The sequence below is a fragment of the Phocoena phocoena genome, chromosome 15 (assembly GCF_963924675.1).
Source record: "Phocoena phocoena chromosome 15, mPhoPho1.1, whole genome shotgun sequence".
Lineage (NCBI taxonomy): Eukaryota > Metazoa > Chordata > Mammalia > Artiodactyla > Phocoenidae > Phocoena > Phocoena phocoena.
Genome location: NC_089233.1, coordinates 31,869,652 through 31,888,350, shown reverse-complemented (window position 1 = coordinate 31,888,350; position 18,699 = coordinate 31,869,652). Strand labels below are relative to the sequence as shown.

At 42.7% G+C, this 18,699-nt stretch overlaps 1 protein-coding gene across 11 annotated transcripts in view; it reads left to right on the top strand.

Moving 5' to 3' along the window:
- RBFOX1 (RNA binding fox-1 homolog 1) overlaps positions 1 to 18,699 on the top strand; it is a 1,090,293-nt gene that overhangs the window by 1,035,256 nt on the left and 36,338 nt on the right. For 8 of the 11 annotated variants that reach the window (XM_065891840.1, XM_065891842.1, XM_065891838.1 and 5 more), the window contains one exon: positions 8,973 to 9,012. In XM_065891840.1, the coding sequence (XP_065747912.1) occupies positions 8,973 to 9,012 (40 nt within the window). Of the gene's footprint in view, positions 1 to 8,972; positions 9,013 to 15,394; positions 15,438 to 18,699 lie in introns of all 11 variants that reach the window. The other 3 variants (XM_065891839.1, XM_065891834.1, XM_065891841.1) reach the window with 1 other exon arrangement.

The following is an 18,699-nucleotide window of genomic DNA, read 5'->3' as shown; positions in this document are numbered from 1 at the left end:
AAGGGAAAATAAAAGCAGAGAAATAAGACAGTGTCCATCATTTCTGTATTGTCATTAGAGTTTTTTTACCGAAAAGGTGGAGGATAATAACGAACCAAGGATGAATCGGCCTTAAATTCTCCCAACCCTCCAAAACAATGCGTCTCCACGTCCTAAGCCTTATGTATCTGACTGTGTACCATAAGGAATCATTGCTAGTATGATCATTATTTCCAGCCCACAGTGTCGAGCCCATTTTTAGATTCAAAAAGGCAGAAACAAAGATTTGTTATTCCCAAGGTCACATCATGAGTTATGAAGAAAAAATAAGTTACCCTTTAGGCTCATGAAAGCAAGATTCATAAGCCGTAAATGCAGAATTGCATGTTCATATCACATTAGTTTGTCTGAAAATCATTATCTTACCTTAGTAGATGGTAATTGTCGCTTTTTGGTCTGTGTACCCTCAGTCTATCACTACTATATTGAACAGAAAAAAATAAAATTGTATGGCTTATCCTCATGTGAACAATTTATAAAAATCTCAGAGTAACACACCTGCTGTAAAATTGAAATTTGCTGGCAATAACCAGGTATATAATGCCAGCTCTTTGCTGGCAATAACCAGGTATAACTAATGCCATATTCGCCAGGGAGAGAACCAGGCATCTCCAAACGGTGAAGCACGTTGTTGGTGACTGCTTTGGACATGATTTCATTTTAATATTCCAGTGATCTTCCTAATCATTTTGGTTATAATGGTGAATTGTGCCTCTTCACTGGCAATATTATGGTTGGAATTCTGAAACCACACCTAGTAGGAAGAGAAAATTCTCAAGACGGGCAGAGTAGGAAATTCCGAAGGGCTAAGGGTGTGTGTGTCCATGTGTGCATGTTCTATAAGAGCAGATTGAAAAGGAGGAAACTCAGCTAGTTGCCTGGGTGTTTTGCTGGATTACAGACTGCCTGGAGTGCTTTGAAACCAAATGAAAAAGTGTGAACTCAGCATCTTCAATGGAGGTTCCTTTCCCTTCATTGGCTTAGGCTGAAGGAGTCCACGGCGGGAGGGCCTGGGAGGGGCAGCCCATCTTGGAGAGGAAAAGAGCTGAGCAGGACACAGAGCAGACGTTGGCTGGAGTCGAGAGCGCCCTGATCTATGTTGAGTGGAAGCAAGTAGCAGAGAGGTTGGAAACCCATTTCTGTTTCCAGGGTGACATTATCAGGATTCAGGTGGTCCCGGGAATAGTGTGGATTTCCTGTAGCTGTTTGTCTTCAAAGTCCTTTAGTTTCCTGGTTTCTAGATTTGACTGTCTTTTCTCCAGTCCAGTTAATTGCTTCTCTCAGCTCGATGCACTGTCTTACGCTAAGGATGCTGAGGCAAATGGCACCTTTGGAGGAGTTTCTTACAGTCAAGCACAGGGAACACCATAGATGCTAACAATTTCAACAGATGTGATGTGATAAGATAGGGTGTTGCATGGGCACCAGCTTGGGTTCCAGAAAGCTTCCAGAGAGAGAAGAAATCCAGTCATTTCCATTGTAAATCAATTATACTTCAGTTAAAAAATTTTTTTTAGTTGAAAAGTTTAAAACCAAAAAAGAAAACGAAAGAAAGAAAATCCAATCGGGAAAAATCCAATCATTTCCTAAATTGCCACATTAAGCTCTCATTCTGTGATGCTCCCTCATACTCAGAGGCCCCCATCTTTTCATAAGCCATCACCTAAAAAACACTGCATTTATTAAGGAAGAATCTATTTTTCCCATTGTCACCAATTGAAGACATATCTGTCATCCTAAACCTCTGTTTTCCATGAAGTATCCAATATGAATACTCTGTTACTAAAATTGCAGCGAAGAATGTGTCATTTATCCTATGTCCCTGTATAGCTTCCTTTTTTTTTTTTTTTCCTGAGAGATTGAAAAAAATCCACAGAACCTCCAAGGCCACCTTTGTGAAGCCCTGAGTGACCCTTGGAAGTATCCAACGTCAAGATAGTCACCCAGGAGGATTCACTAAGGATGCTCTTACATTACCTTTTACTGATTTGGTTTTTCCCTCCACGTCCTGATATTTTCTGAAATTTCTCCCAGCAAGTAAAGAATGTAGGTTATGAAGAGCCCTGTCTCCTCTTTCTCACATAGCTAAATAGAAAGTTATTGGGACATTAATTCATGATCACTCCTGGTGGCGGGGGGAAGGCTCTACTTGGACCAGGGATCACAGGAATGAGAGGAAAGCCCTAGACTGGCCCAACCAACCCCTTAGTGATTGCCAGCATTAACTGAGTGAGAATGGGTGATGAGTTAGAAAGCTAATGTCTACACAGTCTATAAGATTGTTACAGTCCTCTAAAGACACAGACTATGGGGCAGATGAGATTGGCTCCTGCTTTTCTATCTCATACTGCCCTGGGTAGCTGACTTAATAACCTCTGCAGGCACAGTTGCGTTAGCAGGTGAGTGAAGACTACACCTGCCTCCGTAGGGTTGATAGAGGATGAAATAGGGAGATGCAGGTAAGGTTACAACTTATTTCCATCAAATGGCACGTGTTAAGTGAACTGTAGCTACTGTTGTTGCTGTTAACGTGGTAATTGACTTTTATTAGCTGCTCATACCCTCCTCTTTCTCAAGGGTCCCCTTTGGCTTATGTTGAGTACCCATATCTTTCCTTCCATGAGTCACGTACCCGTTGGCTGGGGGACTCCTACAGTTCACAGACCTCCATTCCCCATACGCCACAGAGATGGCTTTGAACAGAGGCACTTCAGTGGTTTATGGAATCTGTAGATTGGAAATAAAATATTAACTAGTGAACAGTCTCAGGGAGAGCTAAATGGACCAAGTCGTCCATATTTCTCCTTGCATTTGCTCCTGGAGTCTGTTTAGATAAATGGCTACCATGTCCAGTCTGTCTTCCTAGGACTCATATTTGGGAGAAATTACCCATTGGGTAGTTGTCATTCAAGGGAGCTGGCAGGCTGATGATGTGTGGATGAAGACGGAAGGTAGAAGCGTCAGAGACACATACACCAGACTCAGTACAACATCAGATGTTACAGGACAGCAATTAAGCCTCAATCCCCTCCCCACAAAACCCTATGAGATCGGCCTCACCAAGTTCTTGTTCTTAATTAGTTAATTAATTAACAGCACCTTATCAAGTGCCTCCTATGTACCAATCACATTGTATGGGGCTAGGGATATAGAGGACCATAGGAGATTTTTAAAATTCTTCTTCTTCTTCTAAGTTAAGCACCCAGCATTTGCTATAGGGTTTTTATCTTGGCTCTCTGGATATTTTTGAGCAAGACATTTTGTACTTTCTCAAGTCATTAATTATGTCACATGTATGTACAACTTCTCAGAGTTACCATGAGAAGTATTTTGAGCTGACTATGCTACTCTAAGTGCGAGAAAGATACGGTGGGATCCCAGGAAAAAACTTGTACAGTTGGTCAGTGCAAGAATGAAGCCCATACACAGAGCCTTTGGGAGTGCTTTCAGGTTAGGTCCTGAAGAAGCCTTTAGAACAGTGTGTGCAAACCTTTCTTTCTGTAAATCAACCATGTTTTTTGGCTTTAATTTATAAATGTCTTATCCTCAGATTGTGTTATCTGATGCTTGGGACGTTTCTCGATGAACATAAACATTAGGTCATCATCACCTAGCCCCAGAATACTTTCCAGAATTCTCTTTAGCTTTTTTGGTTTTTTGGTTTTGCCGTGAATTCTTGTTTAAATTCTCAGCCAGTTTTAAAATGTAACCTCTTACATTAAAAAAAAAAAAAAAGCCTCTTAATTGAGTGCATTTAAAGACAAACCCTCTAAGTCAGTGGTTCTTAAATTTGGGGGGAGAAAGTGGGATGTCACAGATGCCTTTGATAATCTAATTAAAATATGTATTTTCCCCAGGAGAATGTCAGTGTACATACACTGCCCAATTCTATACAGATGCTAGTGAGTTTATGGACCCACCTGATATCCATTCAGAAACAACTAGCATTCATAAATATTATTTTCCACTTGGAATGGGCAGTAAGATAAAGCAGCTTTAAATAACCTTTCCTTCAAGAATGTATTTGTGGTTGGGATATATTATGTTACCCAAACAGATTGTATAGTTTGGGCATCGCATGATTTCTTTCTTTCCTTTTTTTATAAAGTAAACTAATTTGCTATAGTGCAATCATTCCCTGCTTGCATTCATTCAAATATTTAACTCCTGTTATCACCTTTCTAAGAAAATGAGATGTGCGTTTGCATCACGCTCTTGTGAAAGCATGTTGCAGTTCCGAAGAGATTACAGTTACCTTTGCGTGGCTAGACAGACCGCCTCTGCATTAAAACAAGGCTGCACCTGTACAATGCAGGATGGCAACTCTCTTCTCTTGTACTGGGATGTGGCTAATTTATCAATAGCTATGCATTAGACATCATCCCCTGCCCTCATTTCCCTTCACATATGCACCTGTTTAGTGGGGTTTTAAAAAAAATGTTTGGATCCATTCTCGAAAACCAACGTGGGACTTTCTAAGAACTTGCCTATAACCAGCTCCTATATAGAATAGGACCTAGGAAGCTGACCTTCAGGGTTGTCTCAAATGTAAAGTAAAATGACACGTGGAGGTTGGTGCTCCATAGGGCAATAAGCCTATTAGTCCTAGGACCGGCAGCGTCAGCATCCCGTTACTTGTTAAAAATGCAAATTCTTAGACCCAACCTCCCCACCCTGCCATCCAGATCTATTGATTCAGAACCTCTGGGCTGGGCATGGGGCCCAGCCATCTGTGTTTTAACAGGCCCTCGAGGTGGTCCTGATGCCTGCTGAAGTTTGACCACTGCTGCCTGCCATGGCAATTAAAAATGTGGGCTGTGAAGCCAGTACAACCTGGGCTAGAATCCCAGCTTCTTCGTCAGTACCTAGCTCTCTCCATTTCACTCTCTTGATGTCCAAAGAGGCTATAATAACATTATCCGTCTCATAGGGGTATTTTGAGGATTAGGTGGGATAATGATAATTAGGTCAGACTAGGGACGGACACAGAGGAATCGCTCTCCAGGTGTGAGGGCTCGTGGCGGTCACATTCGTGCTATGACTTAGGAAAAAAACACAGTATCGTGATGAAACTCGCAGCCCATCAAGTGGCTTTGTTTCATGCGGCCAATGGGGATGGCCGTATCGGTTCCTAGTTTTTTGGAGTCATTGTGAAGGTAGATCACTCACCCTCTGGTTCGTTTCTCTCCAAACTGTGCAGGTGTTGCCCATAGTGAAAACCAGCAGTCCCTACCCTGGGCGGTTTGTAAGAGCAGCTAGAATTCTCCACTTCCTTTCTTAGGGAAGCCACCACAGTTGGCTGAGCCTCTGAACACCCCCAAACTAGAAATTATGCCCTGGACCCTGTAGACATCGGACCTTGCATTGGCTGTTCCCTTTGCCTGGCTTGCTTTTCCTCCCTAGTTCCTCTTGAACTAGCTCAGGTGCTGGGGTTTCTGGGCCATTCGCTGGGGTTCCCTCACCTCTGATGCCAGCCCTCCTCCTTCCATTACCAGCTCAGAGCGCCATCGTTCCCCTCCTCTGCAGCAGCTCTCGCGGCTGCCACCTTACACCAGGGTACCTGGCTTTGTGCCTCCCTGTAAGCTCCCTGAGGGCAGCCTTAGCTGGTGGACTTGCCCTGAGCCACAGCATCCTGGTTGGAGTGTAGTAAGCATTCCAACAGCAGAGGAATAGGGCTCATCAGTCTGTTTGTTTGAGTCTGTTCAAATGAGACACCAGATCACATGTTCCCTTTGGTTCTCTGTCTTGTAAACGTGGGATGTCAGAGTCCCTGACCATCTTCTGTGGTCCACGGTGGAGGGCAGAGCGTGGCAGCCAGGTCACCTGGCTGAACAGGCCTAAGGCAAACATCGGGACCTGTTCCTGACTCACTTCTGGGAGCTGTTGGTACCAAGAGGCTTGCCATGGAGGCACGCAGCTGGCCACAGTGCACAAGAGCTTGTTCTGATGAAAGAAGGGGCCCTTTTCTCAGCCAGAGCTCTGCCTCAGCCACTCCTGGTCCTGTGCCCCCTGGAACAGCCCCCAATGTCTGCAAGAGCAGACACAGATGGAGTCCCCCTCTACAAATATTTAGAGAAAGGCATCCCTTCCCATATTTGAATGTATATTAATGTTTGGTTAAATATTAATATATTGTTCACATGTGCATCACATTGTCTAGCCTCTTGCACTGGTATCCGAAGTCCGGGTCCAGGTTTTTGGGGTTTTATTGTTTGTTTGTTTGTTTTTGGCCTCACCGCGTGGCTTGTGGGATCTTAGTTCCCTGACCAGGGATCGAACCCATGCCCCCTGCAATGGAAGCTCAGAGTCCTAACCACTGGACCGCCAGGGAAGTCCCAGGGTCCAGTTTTCGAATCTTACCCCGCCCCCCATTGACAGCAGCCATTGATGCTGAATAACCAGATGAAGATTCTACCTAGAATTGCTCTGTGTCACCTTCTGTCACCTACTAATGGCCAACCCCCCCTTTAAACTATGGGCATTGTTCACTCAATAGATATTTACTTACATCTTCAGTGTGAAAAGCAATGTGTTGGCCATCAAGTGGGATAGAATGTCGAGTAAGCTATTGGGTGCAACTTTCAGGGCGAAATGAGCTGCCTACACAAATGCCTTTAATATTTGACCAATATTTAAAACTGTTGGACCAAGTGAGGATTTGAGGATCGGAAAACGTGGTGCTGGTGTTCACAGGAAGGAGGAAGAACTCCGCTTGGGGTGGACACTGGATAAAGCTCATAGCGATGTGATATTTAATTAGAACTTTGTTGGCAACTACCTCGCTCATCGCTTTGCACACATCACCTAACTCAATCCTCCCTTGACGTGGGCACTTAACCTCCTTCCCCATTTCACAGATGAAGAAGTGAAGCTCAGGTAGCTTAGGTCATTAGTCCCAGGGCGCATAGCTGCTGACTGCTGAGGCTGTGACCCAGATGCCCGTGTGTTTCCTCTCTAACTTGGCTCTTGAATGGTGTTCTGCTTTTGGATGAGGTTATCAGGAGATAAGGCTTCCCTGGCACAAGGACCAGCACTTGCAAGGGCGTGATGTCATGGAGGAATGGACAGTGTGACTGACGTCTTGGGGGAATGGACAGCGCTGTTCTGATCTGGCTGAATGATCAGCTCTGGGCCCAGTCTTGCTGGCAGAGGCCAGCCCTGGCTTCTGACCCCCAACAGGCAGTATCTTTTTATGTTGGAAACGTTGAAAGAGAAATCAAAGCCTAGCTCAGGTTGCCACTTACCTCTGGATCTCGGATTAGGGTTTGACGCTGCTTGACAAGTGCTCTTGTGAACCGGAGCCCCTTTTTTCGATCCAAACAAAAACAGCTGAAAGCGATTCCTACTGACCTCCTTAGCATGTGAACTCCCTGCCCCGTTTTTAAAGATGATGGTACTTGGGGTTTAACCAATCAACTCTGAAAAGCTCTGAGAAGCACACTGCAGTGTTCTCCAGCAAACCAGTGTCACTGCCGTTTGCGTGTGTGCGTGTGCGCGTGTGCGTGTTGTCGAGTGTCTCCCCTTGGCTCTCGATATGCTTGGCTTACCTGCGGGTCCACTCTGCTCCTGAAACCTGCTGGAATCCTTCGGTAATCAAAGTCCTGCTTCTGTTAGGACTGCAGCTCCATTCGACGGTGGGGCGCATTGGAGAATTTGCGGTGGGGCGCATTTGACAGAATCATAAATCATCTGTAAATTCCAGGGGAAGAGATCAGGGAAGGTTATTAATAACAACTGCTATCCTTTGGAAACATGCCTTAGAAACCCGCATTTTTGTACTTGAGGTGTTCTGGGATCTTCACAAAGGCCTGTGAGGTGCGCAGGCTACATGGGATCCTCATTGAACCCGTTTTAATGCTTAGGAATTTTAAGTCAGTTTCCTAGGAGCCCAGAGCTTTGAGCTTCTTTTCCTGGATATTTCACTCGAGGTAAACCAAAAAACTTCTGGAAAAGTCCAGGATCTTTTATTTACCCCATCCTGTGAAGTCCCTTCTCTCTGAGATGACTAAATGGACAGGAATCAGAGAGCTGCTGTGAGGCCAGGCTTGTTCAGTCATTATGTGGGAGTCTGCTTAGTCTGGTTATAATTTATGCGAATATACACACAGACATAGGCGTGTACACACACATGGCTCACGAGCCCACGTACACACAGATGTGCACACACATACTACTACACACATCATATGCATAATATCTACATTCATATACACATGCACTTATACGCATGTACACGGTATACACATGCACACGCATGCGTTTACATGTTCAAAGTAACACACACATTCATATGCATATATATGCACAAGGCACACCCATATGCAAAAGCACACATATTTTTGCACACACACCTGTTCACACACCCGTATAATTAGAGATATTCTACATGTCCCATAAAAGAGGGGCACGTGGAATTACCAAATAGAATGCTAGAGTGTAAAGAATATACAAGAAGGTTTCTGAAATCGTTTGGATTGTGCAATGCCCCTGAGGTCCTTCAGCTCTAACCCGTATTGAAAATGTGACATCCATACGCCTGCTCTTATCAATCATATTTTAAGCAGATGATTTTTTTTCCGGGGGGACCTAGATGGTTTGGCTGAATGCAAACCCTGATCCTCATATCTGCGTGGGTCACTTAAAATAAACGTGAATCCTCTTTGCATTTCTACACCCCTCCGGAAAGATTGGAAAGTCTGGTACCCAGCACGCCACCATGTCCTGATTCTGGGCCGACACCGAACCCCAGCCTAATTTTCTCAGTCTGATGGACTGCCGTCGTCTCCAACCTCCTTAACCAATCTGAAAACGATCCTCGGTTCCTGTGTTTCGGATCTTGTGACCAGACTAACTTCGCCAGTGCAGGGGTTGGTGTGTCTGCATGGGGAAATGCACTAATATGAATGTTTTTCTTTGTGTGTGCACCCTTGCAGTGTTGTTTACCAGGATGGATTTTATGGTGCAGACATTTATGTAAGTATTCATTAACGTGCATGCCATCCTTGTTTCCTCCCGAGTCATTCTTTTTACAAGTTTGCTGCAAATTTCTCTACTGGGTGCCGCCCGTTTCCTCTTCCTGTGAGAAAGAGCCCAAAGGCTTGGAGGACTGAAGGCCTTCTGCTCATGATAGCCGTCGTGCTGTTGAGTGAGGGGCATTAACTCCCTGATTAACTTCAGAATAAATGCAAAACACCTTCCCCCAAAAGATGACATTTTTCCCATGTCACATTAAAGACCCTCCTTCAAAAAGAAATCCTCTCTGAAGTTCTCAGTATGGTCTGTGTGTTTTCAATATAATATGTAGGATGACAGCTGTAGTTACCAGCTGTAGAGGGTGAAAATATATTTTCATGGCTGATGTTTTGGATGTTTTCTTGTAAATATATTTAATTGTTGATCACTACAGCCCCAGAAAGATATTTCTTCCCCCAAACCCCGTTTCTCTCTCTCTCTCCCCCACTGATGATTTTAGCAAGAAATATCTCCTAACAAAATACAGACCAACTTAAGCATTCAACTCTTATTTTTTTCAACTCTTTATTCCCTCCATCTCCCCAAAACAGTTACCTGATTCAGAATTATTTGTCCAATTTAGAATTGTTTGTTAAATGGTACCACTTTATTAAGCTTTTCACTTTTAGAGAAGAGGAGGATGTTTCTCATTATGGGGCCATAATTAAATTTAGCTAACTTGATCTAGAGGTAGTTATTCACCCATGGTATGATATCAGCCTCAATGTTTTGAAAATGACTTGGAATAAACACAATTGAAAAGAAATGGTTGGGGTTGGGAGGTATTTTCTAAATCATACCATTTTTATTACGAGGGACCTCAAATTCAGTGGAATCATATTTGTTGTTTTATAGATTAGATAACAAAGAAAAATGTAACCATATTTCTGATCAAATTGAGGCAATTTACTAGAAAATAGGAAAGACACTAGTTATTTAATTTCCTTCCCTTCGAATTTCAAATAATTACAATTTTGAGGCAGAGTATTAATCTCCATCAATGATGAACTTGGGTTTTATTATAATTGCATCAAGTACATTTATTATAATCTGTGGGTTAGGTTGTTGGTTTTTTTTTTCCCCTTAATGAAATGAAAGAGCAACTTACATGTTCTTTATTCACCCAGGGAACAACCTATTTCCTTCTTGTGGTGTAGCTCCATCCTCTCCTTCTCAAGTCCTCTTTTTCCAAACTTTGAGTTTATACCATTTTAAATAGAGAAGCAGGCAGGGGCTAAACAGGCTGGACCTCCTCCAAATCCTCAGATAACCCATGAACCCAAACATCAGTCTATACCCTTCCCCTAGGGTAGCTTCTGGATAGAGGATGCAAATGGAGGGAGTTAGGACTTAGTTTCGGACATTTTTTTTTTTTTAATTTCAGAAATGGAAGAGAGTAGAGAAGGGATGGAGAAATTAGAAAAAAAGAAAATACACAGAAAGGAAAACTATCTTCATCAACACTCACCCAAGGGGAAAAAAAATGTGGACATTACTAAGTCTAGCTAAAATCAAACACATTACAATTATTAGCTGCCATTTATTGAGTGTTCCCTTCTCTGTAAAATGACAATAATTTATTGAATTATTTGTAAGATGACAATGACTTATTGAATTATTAATTTGTGCTGTCCTATGGGTAGGTCAAATTGGTGTCTCTTCCTTGCCTCATAGCTTTTTAGTTTAGTGTTTTTTTTTTTTTTTCTTTTTTTGCGGTACGCGGGCCTCTCACTGTTGTGGCCTCTCCCGTTGCGGAGCACAGGCTCCGGAAGCGCAGGCTCAGCGGCCATGGCTCAAGGGCCCAGCCACTCCGCGGCATGTGGGATCTTCCCGGACCGGGGCACGAACCCGTGTCCCGTGCATCGGCAGGCAGCCTCTCAACCACTGCGCCACCAGGGAAGCCCTGCCTCATAGCTTTTTGTATAACAGGAAGTAGAAGCTTCCTGAAGGTACAGGCAGTAGGAGCCCACAAATAAGGAAAAAGAATGGGCGAGAGTAACAGATAGAGAATGTCTGCATTGGTTGAGACCGATGAAAAGCCGCGAGAACAAGGCAAGTAGAGAGAGCAAAGGGACTCAGAGGAGAGCATCCAGACTAAGGTGGAAAGAGAAACTCCATTCAGGGAGAAAAGCTCCAGAAAAGTCCCTTTGTGCTTTCGGTTCCTTTTGGGGTTTTTGCTTCCCACTGGGTGAGGTTTGGATGAACAGAGTTACGTCAATAACTTCAAGTCCTGAGTTTCCTGGTGCCAAGGCTTAGAAATCTGTCCCTTTTGCCCTTATCAAGCCACCCTACTAGCCAAAAACATTTATATATTTTTCCCACTGTTCATATTATGATGATAAGATTTTAAGGAGGCAGCTCCAAACAGGCAATTCGGTGACGGAAAAGCGAACTGAAATATGAAGTTTTAGCTTTGTTTACGCAGCACATTTCTGTCCTCTTTCCAGGAAGGTAGCTTCTGGAATACTTTACTCTGTATCCGAAGGCGGCTTTGGAATCTTGCTGCATGGGTGGTGTATGTATGTGGGGGACAGTGATGAACTAGACTCTGCCCCATCAGGGCAGCAAACCAAGGGCTCATAGATGGCCTTAAGTTGATTTAAGGCAAAAAAGAATATGAATATTTCCTGCACTCTAAAGCTTATGGTGCAGGATTCATCCTGGCCAGAAGTATATTATAATCTTGAATGTGCTATTTCAAGCTGCTACCCCTACCTCCTTTTAGATACTGGTATGTTCTGATGATTAGAAATGTCCCCCGTGCTCCATTTTTTTTTAAAGAAATGATGATTAAAGAGGTTCATAAAAAGGCACGCAAGGTTCTATTTTATTTAAAGGAAGTGTGTGGCTTGCTCGTTTGATCTCATTAAAAATAGTGCCCTAGCACAGGGAGGTCAGCTCGGTGCTTTGTGACCACCTAGAGGGGTGGGATAGGGAGGGTGGAAGAGAGACGCAAGGGCGGGGTATGGGGATATATGTATACGTATAGCTGATTCACTTTGTTGTACTGCAGAAACTAACACAACATTTTAAAGCAATTATACTCCAATAAAGGTGTTAAAAAAATAGTGCACAATAAATAGGTCTAGGGCCATCCTGAGAAGACCTGGGACATGTCTTAGACACATCGGTCCCCTCTAATAGGTCTAAACCAGTTATTTCTTTTTCATTTTATTGGGCAGAGTAATAAGCTTCTGGCTTTGCTTACTTTTGAGGAAAGTAAGGGGAGGCTGCTCTCCAAATCTTCCTGCCCCGATTATCCTCAGCCTTGACAGTGGATCAGAGCAACCCAGCAACTGTAACAGCATGGGTACCAGAACGCCTGACCTTTTGTACATACCCTGCTTTCTCCACTCCTTCTCCTCTTTGTCGTCCAAGGTCCCCATCCCTCCCACCTGATGGTGGAGCCCTCTGGCATTTCCCCTTCCTGCCAAAGCACAGAGGATTTGAAAGACCCGCAGGATCCCTGTAACTAGCAATCCCCCTTACCTAGAATTAGCTCCTCTTAAACTTTTCAGGGAAGAGAAGATTGAAGTGAGAGAGAGAGTGATAATCATGGACACCCCGAAAGTGCTGGAGGCAGTGGATTTGTAAGAAGATGCTGTGAGCTAGAAGCTAAGGTTCAAAACCAGGGCCGCTCCTTTGGGCTGAGTGCAAAGAAGAATCATCTTAACTCGGGAGCCCAGCCCTGCAGGGGAAATGCTGCCTGTTATGCTCAGGCCCAGTGCAGATGGCCAAGGGGTTTCTGAGTCAGCAAGGAGGGTCACAAAAGTCGTCACCTGGGTCCCTTCTACCTGAGGACACACTATACACACACACACACACACACACACACACACACACACAAACTTTTAGTATTTTGAAAGGTAGGAATTGAGCTTCCATCACTAGCCTGTCAGACCTACAAGTTCACTCATTGTTTAGTGGTGCCCATTTCCATAAATTCTTCTGAATTAAAAAGTGGGCCATGGCACAACATTGTAAATCAACTATACGTCAATTAAAAAAAAAAGTGGGCCAAGGTAATGAAAAAATATATAAATAATAGGAGAAGCGATACATGGGTATGATCAACCATTTGAAAGTTGAAGGACCACGTCCCCAGGACCTGCAAAGCAATCCATTAGATTTAGGGGTGAAGCTAGAGATCTCATAAGGCTGGCATCAATCAAGGAGCTGAAAATAAGGGTTGCTGAACTGAACCAAGACAAGTGTTTTCACCTGCTCAGGGAGATAGCAAAGAATATGGCATTTGATCAAAAGATAACTATTGAAAATGCAGAGAAGGAAATGATAATAGAGCTGTTAAAAAAGATCTGAGAAACTCTCAGTAGAAACAAAAGTAAGAGAGTAGAGTTCTGGGCACTGGAAAGAAGGGAAGAGAAGACGGGGGAGCAGGAGGGCACCAGAGAGTGAGAGGAAGAGTGAGAGAGAGAGAGAGATGATATAGAGTAATGGTATCTTTTTTTTCTTTCTTGTTTTTTTTTTAGGGCTGTGTTGGGTCTTCATTGCAGGCTTTCTCTAGTTGCGGCGAGTGGGGATTCTCTTCGCTGTGGTGGGCGGGCTTCTCATTGCAGTGGCTTCTCGTTGCAGAGCACGGGCTCTAGGCACGTGGGCTTCATTAGTTGTGACATGCGGGCTCAGTAGTTGTGGCTCACAGGCTCTAGAGTGCAGGTTCAGTAGTTGTGGCACACGGGCTTAGTTGCTCCACGGCACGTGGGATCTTCCTGGACCAGGGCTCAAACCCGTGTCCCCTGCATTGGCAGGCAGATTCTTAACCACCGTGCCACCAGGGAAGTCCTGATGATATAGACTATAAATGTTAACCTCGCTCCCTTTTATTAGAAAAGCCCTAAGCTTTCTAACACTCAATGCAGCTGAGAGGCTCCCTAGTGAATATGTCTGGATGAGATTCCAGTGCATTTCTGCATCATGCCTAAATCCCGTTATAACAAGGTTCTGGGTGACACCATGACTTAAATACAATTATTTCTGCATTCATGTCACTCTGCTGTCCATGGATCTTAAAAAGGTGTCCTCATTTCACTGATGTTTGCGCTCAGGACAGAAGTGTCAGTAGCATTGAAAGGTGGGAAGAGAAAATTCTCCAGATAAAAACCCCAAGTGTTTATTCCTGAGATCCTGTTTTCAGGATCTGATCCAGCTGGGGGTCCTCATTAGGCTGGTCAGTAACGATGGGGGAGGAGGCAACAGCCCATCCAGAAGTTAAGCCCCTCCTGTGTAAGAGACAAGACACTGAACTGTTACATCACCTCATTCCCTCTGCACATGGTCCTATCAAGGAGCAATCTCATTACCCATCACCTCCATTTTTTTTTTTTTCCCAGAGGAGGAAACTTTTTTCAGGAAAGAGATGAAATTATTTGTTCAGAAATCTTCACTGTCACTGGGGTTTGAGCCCATGTGATCTAATTGCCGAGTTCAACCCTTAAGCCCTGGGCCAACAGAATAACACTGTTGTCCCTATTGAGCAAACTTGAGAAATGCAGTGAAAAAAAGGAAAGGGGGAGGGTGAGAAGTGAGAGGATAATGGAGAGTGTATGGGGTGGACAAGCCACAGGGAATAATATCTGTACTTGAAACATTCAAATAAGCGAGAGAGAGAGAGAGAGAGAGAAAGAACTTTTACAGTTGTAGTTCCATAAACGTAGATTTTAACTTTAAAAGGAAGGCTAAGTAGAACTAAATTGGAAAGAAAAGCCAGACTATATAAAAAATATATATTACACACACACACACTCAATGTTTCTAGTCATGTATGTTAAAAGCAGCTTTGATAGCTTCATTGTGATTCATTGTTTCATGAAATGCAATTGTGTTGTGTTATTACATGAAATTAAATTTAAAAAAATATAAAGGCATTGATACAGTTCTGGTTGCCACTGTGCTGTCATCCTAATTGCCTCAATCATTAGGCAGCAAAGTTAAATCCTCAGGTGTTCCAGAGAATTCCAATCATGAGATAAAGAGATAAATGTGAGCGAGTTAACTTGAGCTATTGAAATATGCTGGTAGGGGAAGAAGCCATGAAAATATCCTTTTTTCTTCTTTAAAAATAAACACAGGTTATAACACAAATACGGTGAGTGCGGTTTGATCCCCAGCCCCACTGTCTTGATACTCTCAGTTACAGAGATTTTGTAGCTAAAAAAGGCTCGGCATTGCTTAGTCTTTCTTTTGGTTTGATGGGTCACTCTTAGGTCTTAGTGAAATAAGAGAAGCAAACTTGTAAATGAATTGCTCTGGAATTTCTGTCTGACGTATGCATTTTCTTTTATTTCATTTTTGCATTGAAAAACATTACATTTCTGTTTCCTTATAGAGTAGTGTATCAAGAGCCTGTGTATGGCAATAAATTGCTGCAGGTATGAAATCCCGGCTGGTGGAAAAACTCATCACTATTGATTGTGGGTTTGCTGTGAAATCCTACTAACAAGACAATTGCGGGGAGGGGAGATGGTCTCTAACATAGAAGGAGGAAAGACTTAACTGAATTTTCCAGTTTTGATGTGAATTCTTCTAGAAGAGAGATGCTCATCATGAAATGTTTCCCTCTTTGCTAGATTGTGTGTCAAAAGGTCTGGCTTGGCTCTTCATTTCTTGGCTTAAAATGTATCTGGCTTCAATGACTATAAACTCAGTGAAAATAATTCAAGGGTTTCATTGAACCAATTGTCTGAAAAAAATTTTTTAGTAGGTTCCTGGAGTCAACTGGGATGGTTAAACCAGAAAGCCTTTTATACATCCAGCATTGAGGGTCAGCATAGCTAACATAACTTCCCCTGGTTTCATTATAGCTTCTTATAAATTTATTTCACAACTTTTGCCGTAGCTCTGAAACCTATTTCCCACTGCTGAAGCAACACCCAAATGAGCGAACTTGTAGGAAGGAAACAGAAAAAAATCAACACATCCATCGAAGTATAGCTGGCTAGGTCTAAAACCAACATTAAAACTGTCAAATAAAAGGAAAGAGGAATGAAAACTAATGATCAGTGGGAGTTTCCCTGTGACCTGCATCCTCGTTTTGGTTCAGTATTAAGTCAATTAAGAAGGTACTTTTTTTTTTTTACTGTGAGATTAATCAAGTTTTAATAAGAAATCTAATATAAAAAATGGGTACTTGGACCTAGGAGAGGACCAAACAGTTAAAATTCCTGACATCAACTTTTATTTTCACTTTCTAAGAAAACAGGACTTCCATTGCCATATTTCAGAAATAGCTGAACATACGCAGATAAAAGAGTAACGATTTATATTTATGTTTTACATTTTGCAAATGTTCTTTAAATGTCATTATAGTGAATCAATTTTATGTATATTAATCCACCTGTTTTAGACAAAGTGAGATCCTTGGATGTTCTCAGAAAGGAAAAGCCCTACCCAATCCCTGTGTCCCCACCAATGACAAAAATTTTACCTCGCTTCCTAAGCAATTCGCCGTTTGGATATTTGAACATCTTTTTCCAAAAGTATGCTCTCAAGTTTAAACGTGTGATTTCCGTTGTCAAACCACTCTGTGATGCAGTGGAGAGCCACAGGGCTCATTAATAATGCTTTACAAAGTTCCACAAATGAGTATCCAGTTTCATTTCACTCAGCATCTCCCAAACCTGTTTGGTCATGAAACCTTGCCCTTCCCTGCCACTATGAATATGCCACCAAGCACAGTTTTGAAAATGGTTCATTGGTGTATCATTAAAGGTCCTTAGTCGATAACTTCCCCCAGTGGACCTCCAGAAGTCTTGCTAACAAAGGAAGTGTTTCTGACCATGTGAGTCAGTATCTCCCATGGCCGCATCTGGTGGTGGTGGCCAGGTTGAGAGCGGAAGTCCATAATGACATTTAAAATGTGTATGTTCTAGAAGTTCACACTTGTATTTTGCTGCCTAGCATGTGAAAGTGAGTACGTTTTGTGAGTAGGGAGTGTAGACCATTTTGTGTTTGTCATCCCTTTTTTACCTTTGGTTTGGTGGTGGGAAAAATCTGCTTGTCAAGGATGCATTTTTTTGTCCTAACGTCTGGGAGGACCAGTTTCAATGTGAACATGGTTTGGTGATCTCGAATAGGAGTGAGTGCTTCTTTTTTCAGACATTACTCCAGAACCTTGCAGAAGCTTTGGCTGTGCTCAACAAGCTGCAAAATATAGGGCAATAAAACTGATTAGAGTCACCTGTTAGAACAGCTAATTAAAGCAATTTGTATTTTTTTTTATTACTTTACAGTGTATGAACACATATACGGAGTTAATACACAACTCTGGTTTTCCCCTTAAACGGATTTCATACAGAAGAAAAATAGCGAACGAAGACAATGCAGTATATAGATGTGGTGACACCCAGCCATCCAGTCCTTTTCTTTTTCCAATTATTACATATTTCAGGGATCACTTAGGCCTGGACTGTCCAATACTGTAGCCACCAGCCCCATGTGGTTGTGTACATTTAAATTCAAATGAACTCAAATCAAAAACTCCATTTGGTGTACCAGCCACATTTCAAGGGTTCAGTGGACATTTAGGACAAGCAGCTACCATACTGGACAGCAAAGATATAGAACATTTCTGATATCATCAGGTCTGCTGGACAGCAAGAAGATCACTGACCAAGGTCAAAATCTCTCCACTGGTTCCACAGACTTTAGCAAACTATGACCTTGACTCATGAATCAGGAATACTTGTAAACACATTTTTAAATAACAAAGATAAGTGTCAGGACATTGACCACTTGTGCCTGTCTTGCATGGAAACACATTTATTTTCTCTAAATGGCCAAGTCATTATGCAGACATACAGAGGATGGATCTTTCCTGAAGCGTCATAGATAAGTCCCTCTGAAGGATCCCAGGTGTACACACATCCATTTTATATTCATGCAATAAGTATCAACCTAATAGTCAGTGAGGTTTGTTTTAGGTGTATTCTATTTGCACTGCCACAGTTTTTCCCACTTATCAAACTTGCTACCTACTTCCATTGACGGAAAACATTGCAGAAGTTGGGGGAGTCCTACAGAGTTCAAAGAAGGTTTGCAAGCAGGACGTGGCCAGAAATCTTTACTGGGACCAAATTCACAGTCACCAAGGCATGATTGATTGACACGGAACTTGATGCAAAGAACTTTGCAATAACTTTTCTTTTCCGTTCTGGAAGTGAAAGAAAAACACACACTCAAACTTTCTCCATTCAGAGCTTTCAGCTGGTTGCAGCTAAGGCCTCCTAGCAATCAGGAAACCAATGCCAGCCCCTCCCTTCCTCATTAAGTTCAGGAACATACATACCTGCAGACCTGTGTCTTTTATGGCTGCGTGATGAAAGCTGAAGAGATGGGCAAGCAGATGAAAAGAATGGCTCCAGAAATCTGGTGACCCCGATTTTCCCTCAGCCCATCCGTCTGTATCCCTCAGCGCATCACTCTGTATCTGGAGCTTGGTGCTGGGTGTGACAATTGCTTTGGTTTTCCATCTCCTCAGCACATTTAATGAGTTTCTCCGTTCCTAATTAGAGAACATGGTGTTTGGAACACCAGGTGGTATCTGGCTAAGACCTCCTTTTTTAACTTTCACATTGTTTTTCAAGGGAGACTTTTTTTTTTTTTTTAATACTGGCTCCAAATTATTGGTGATTA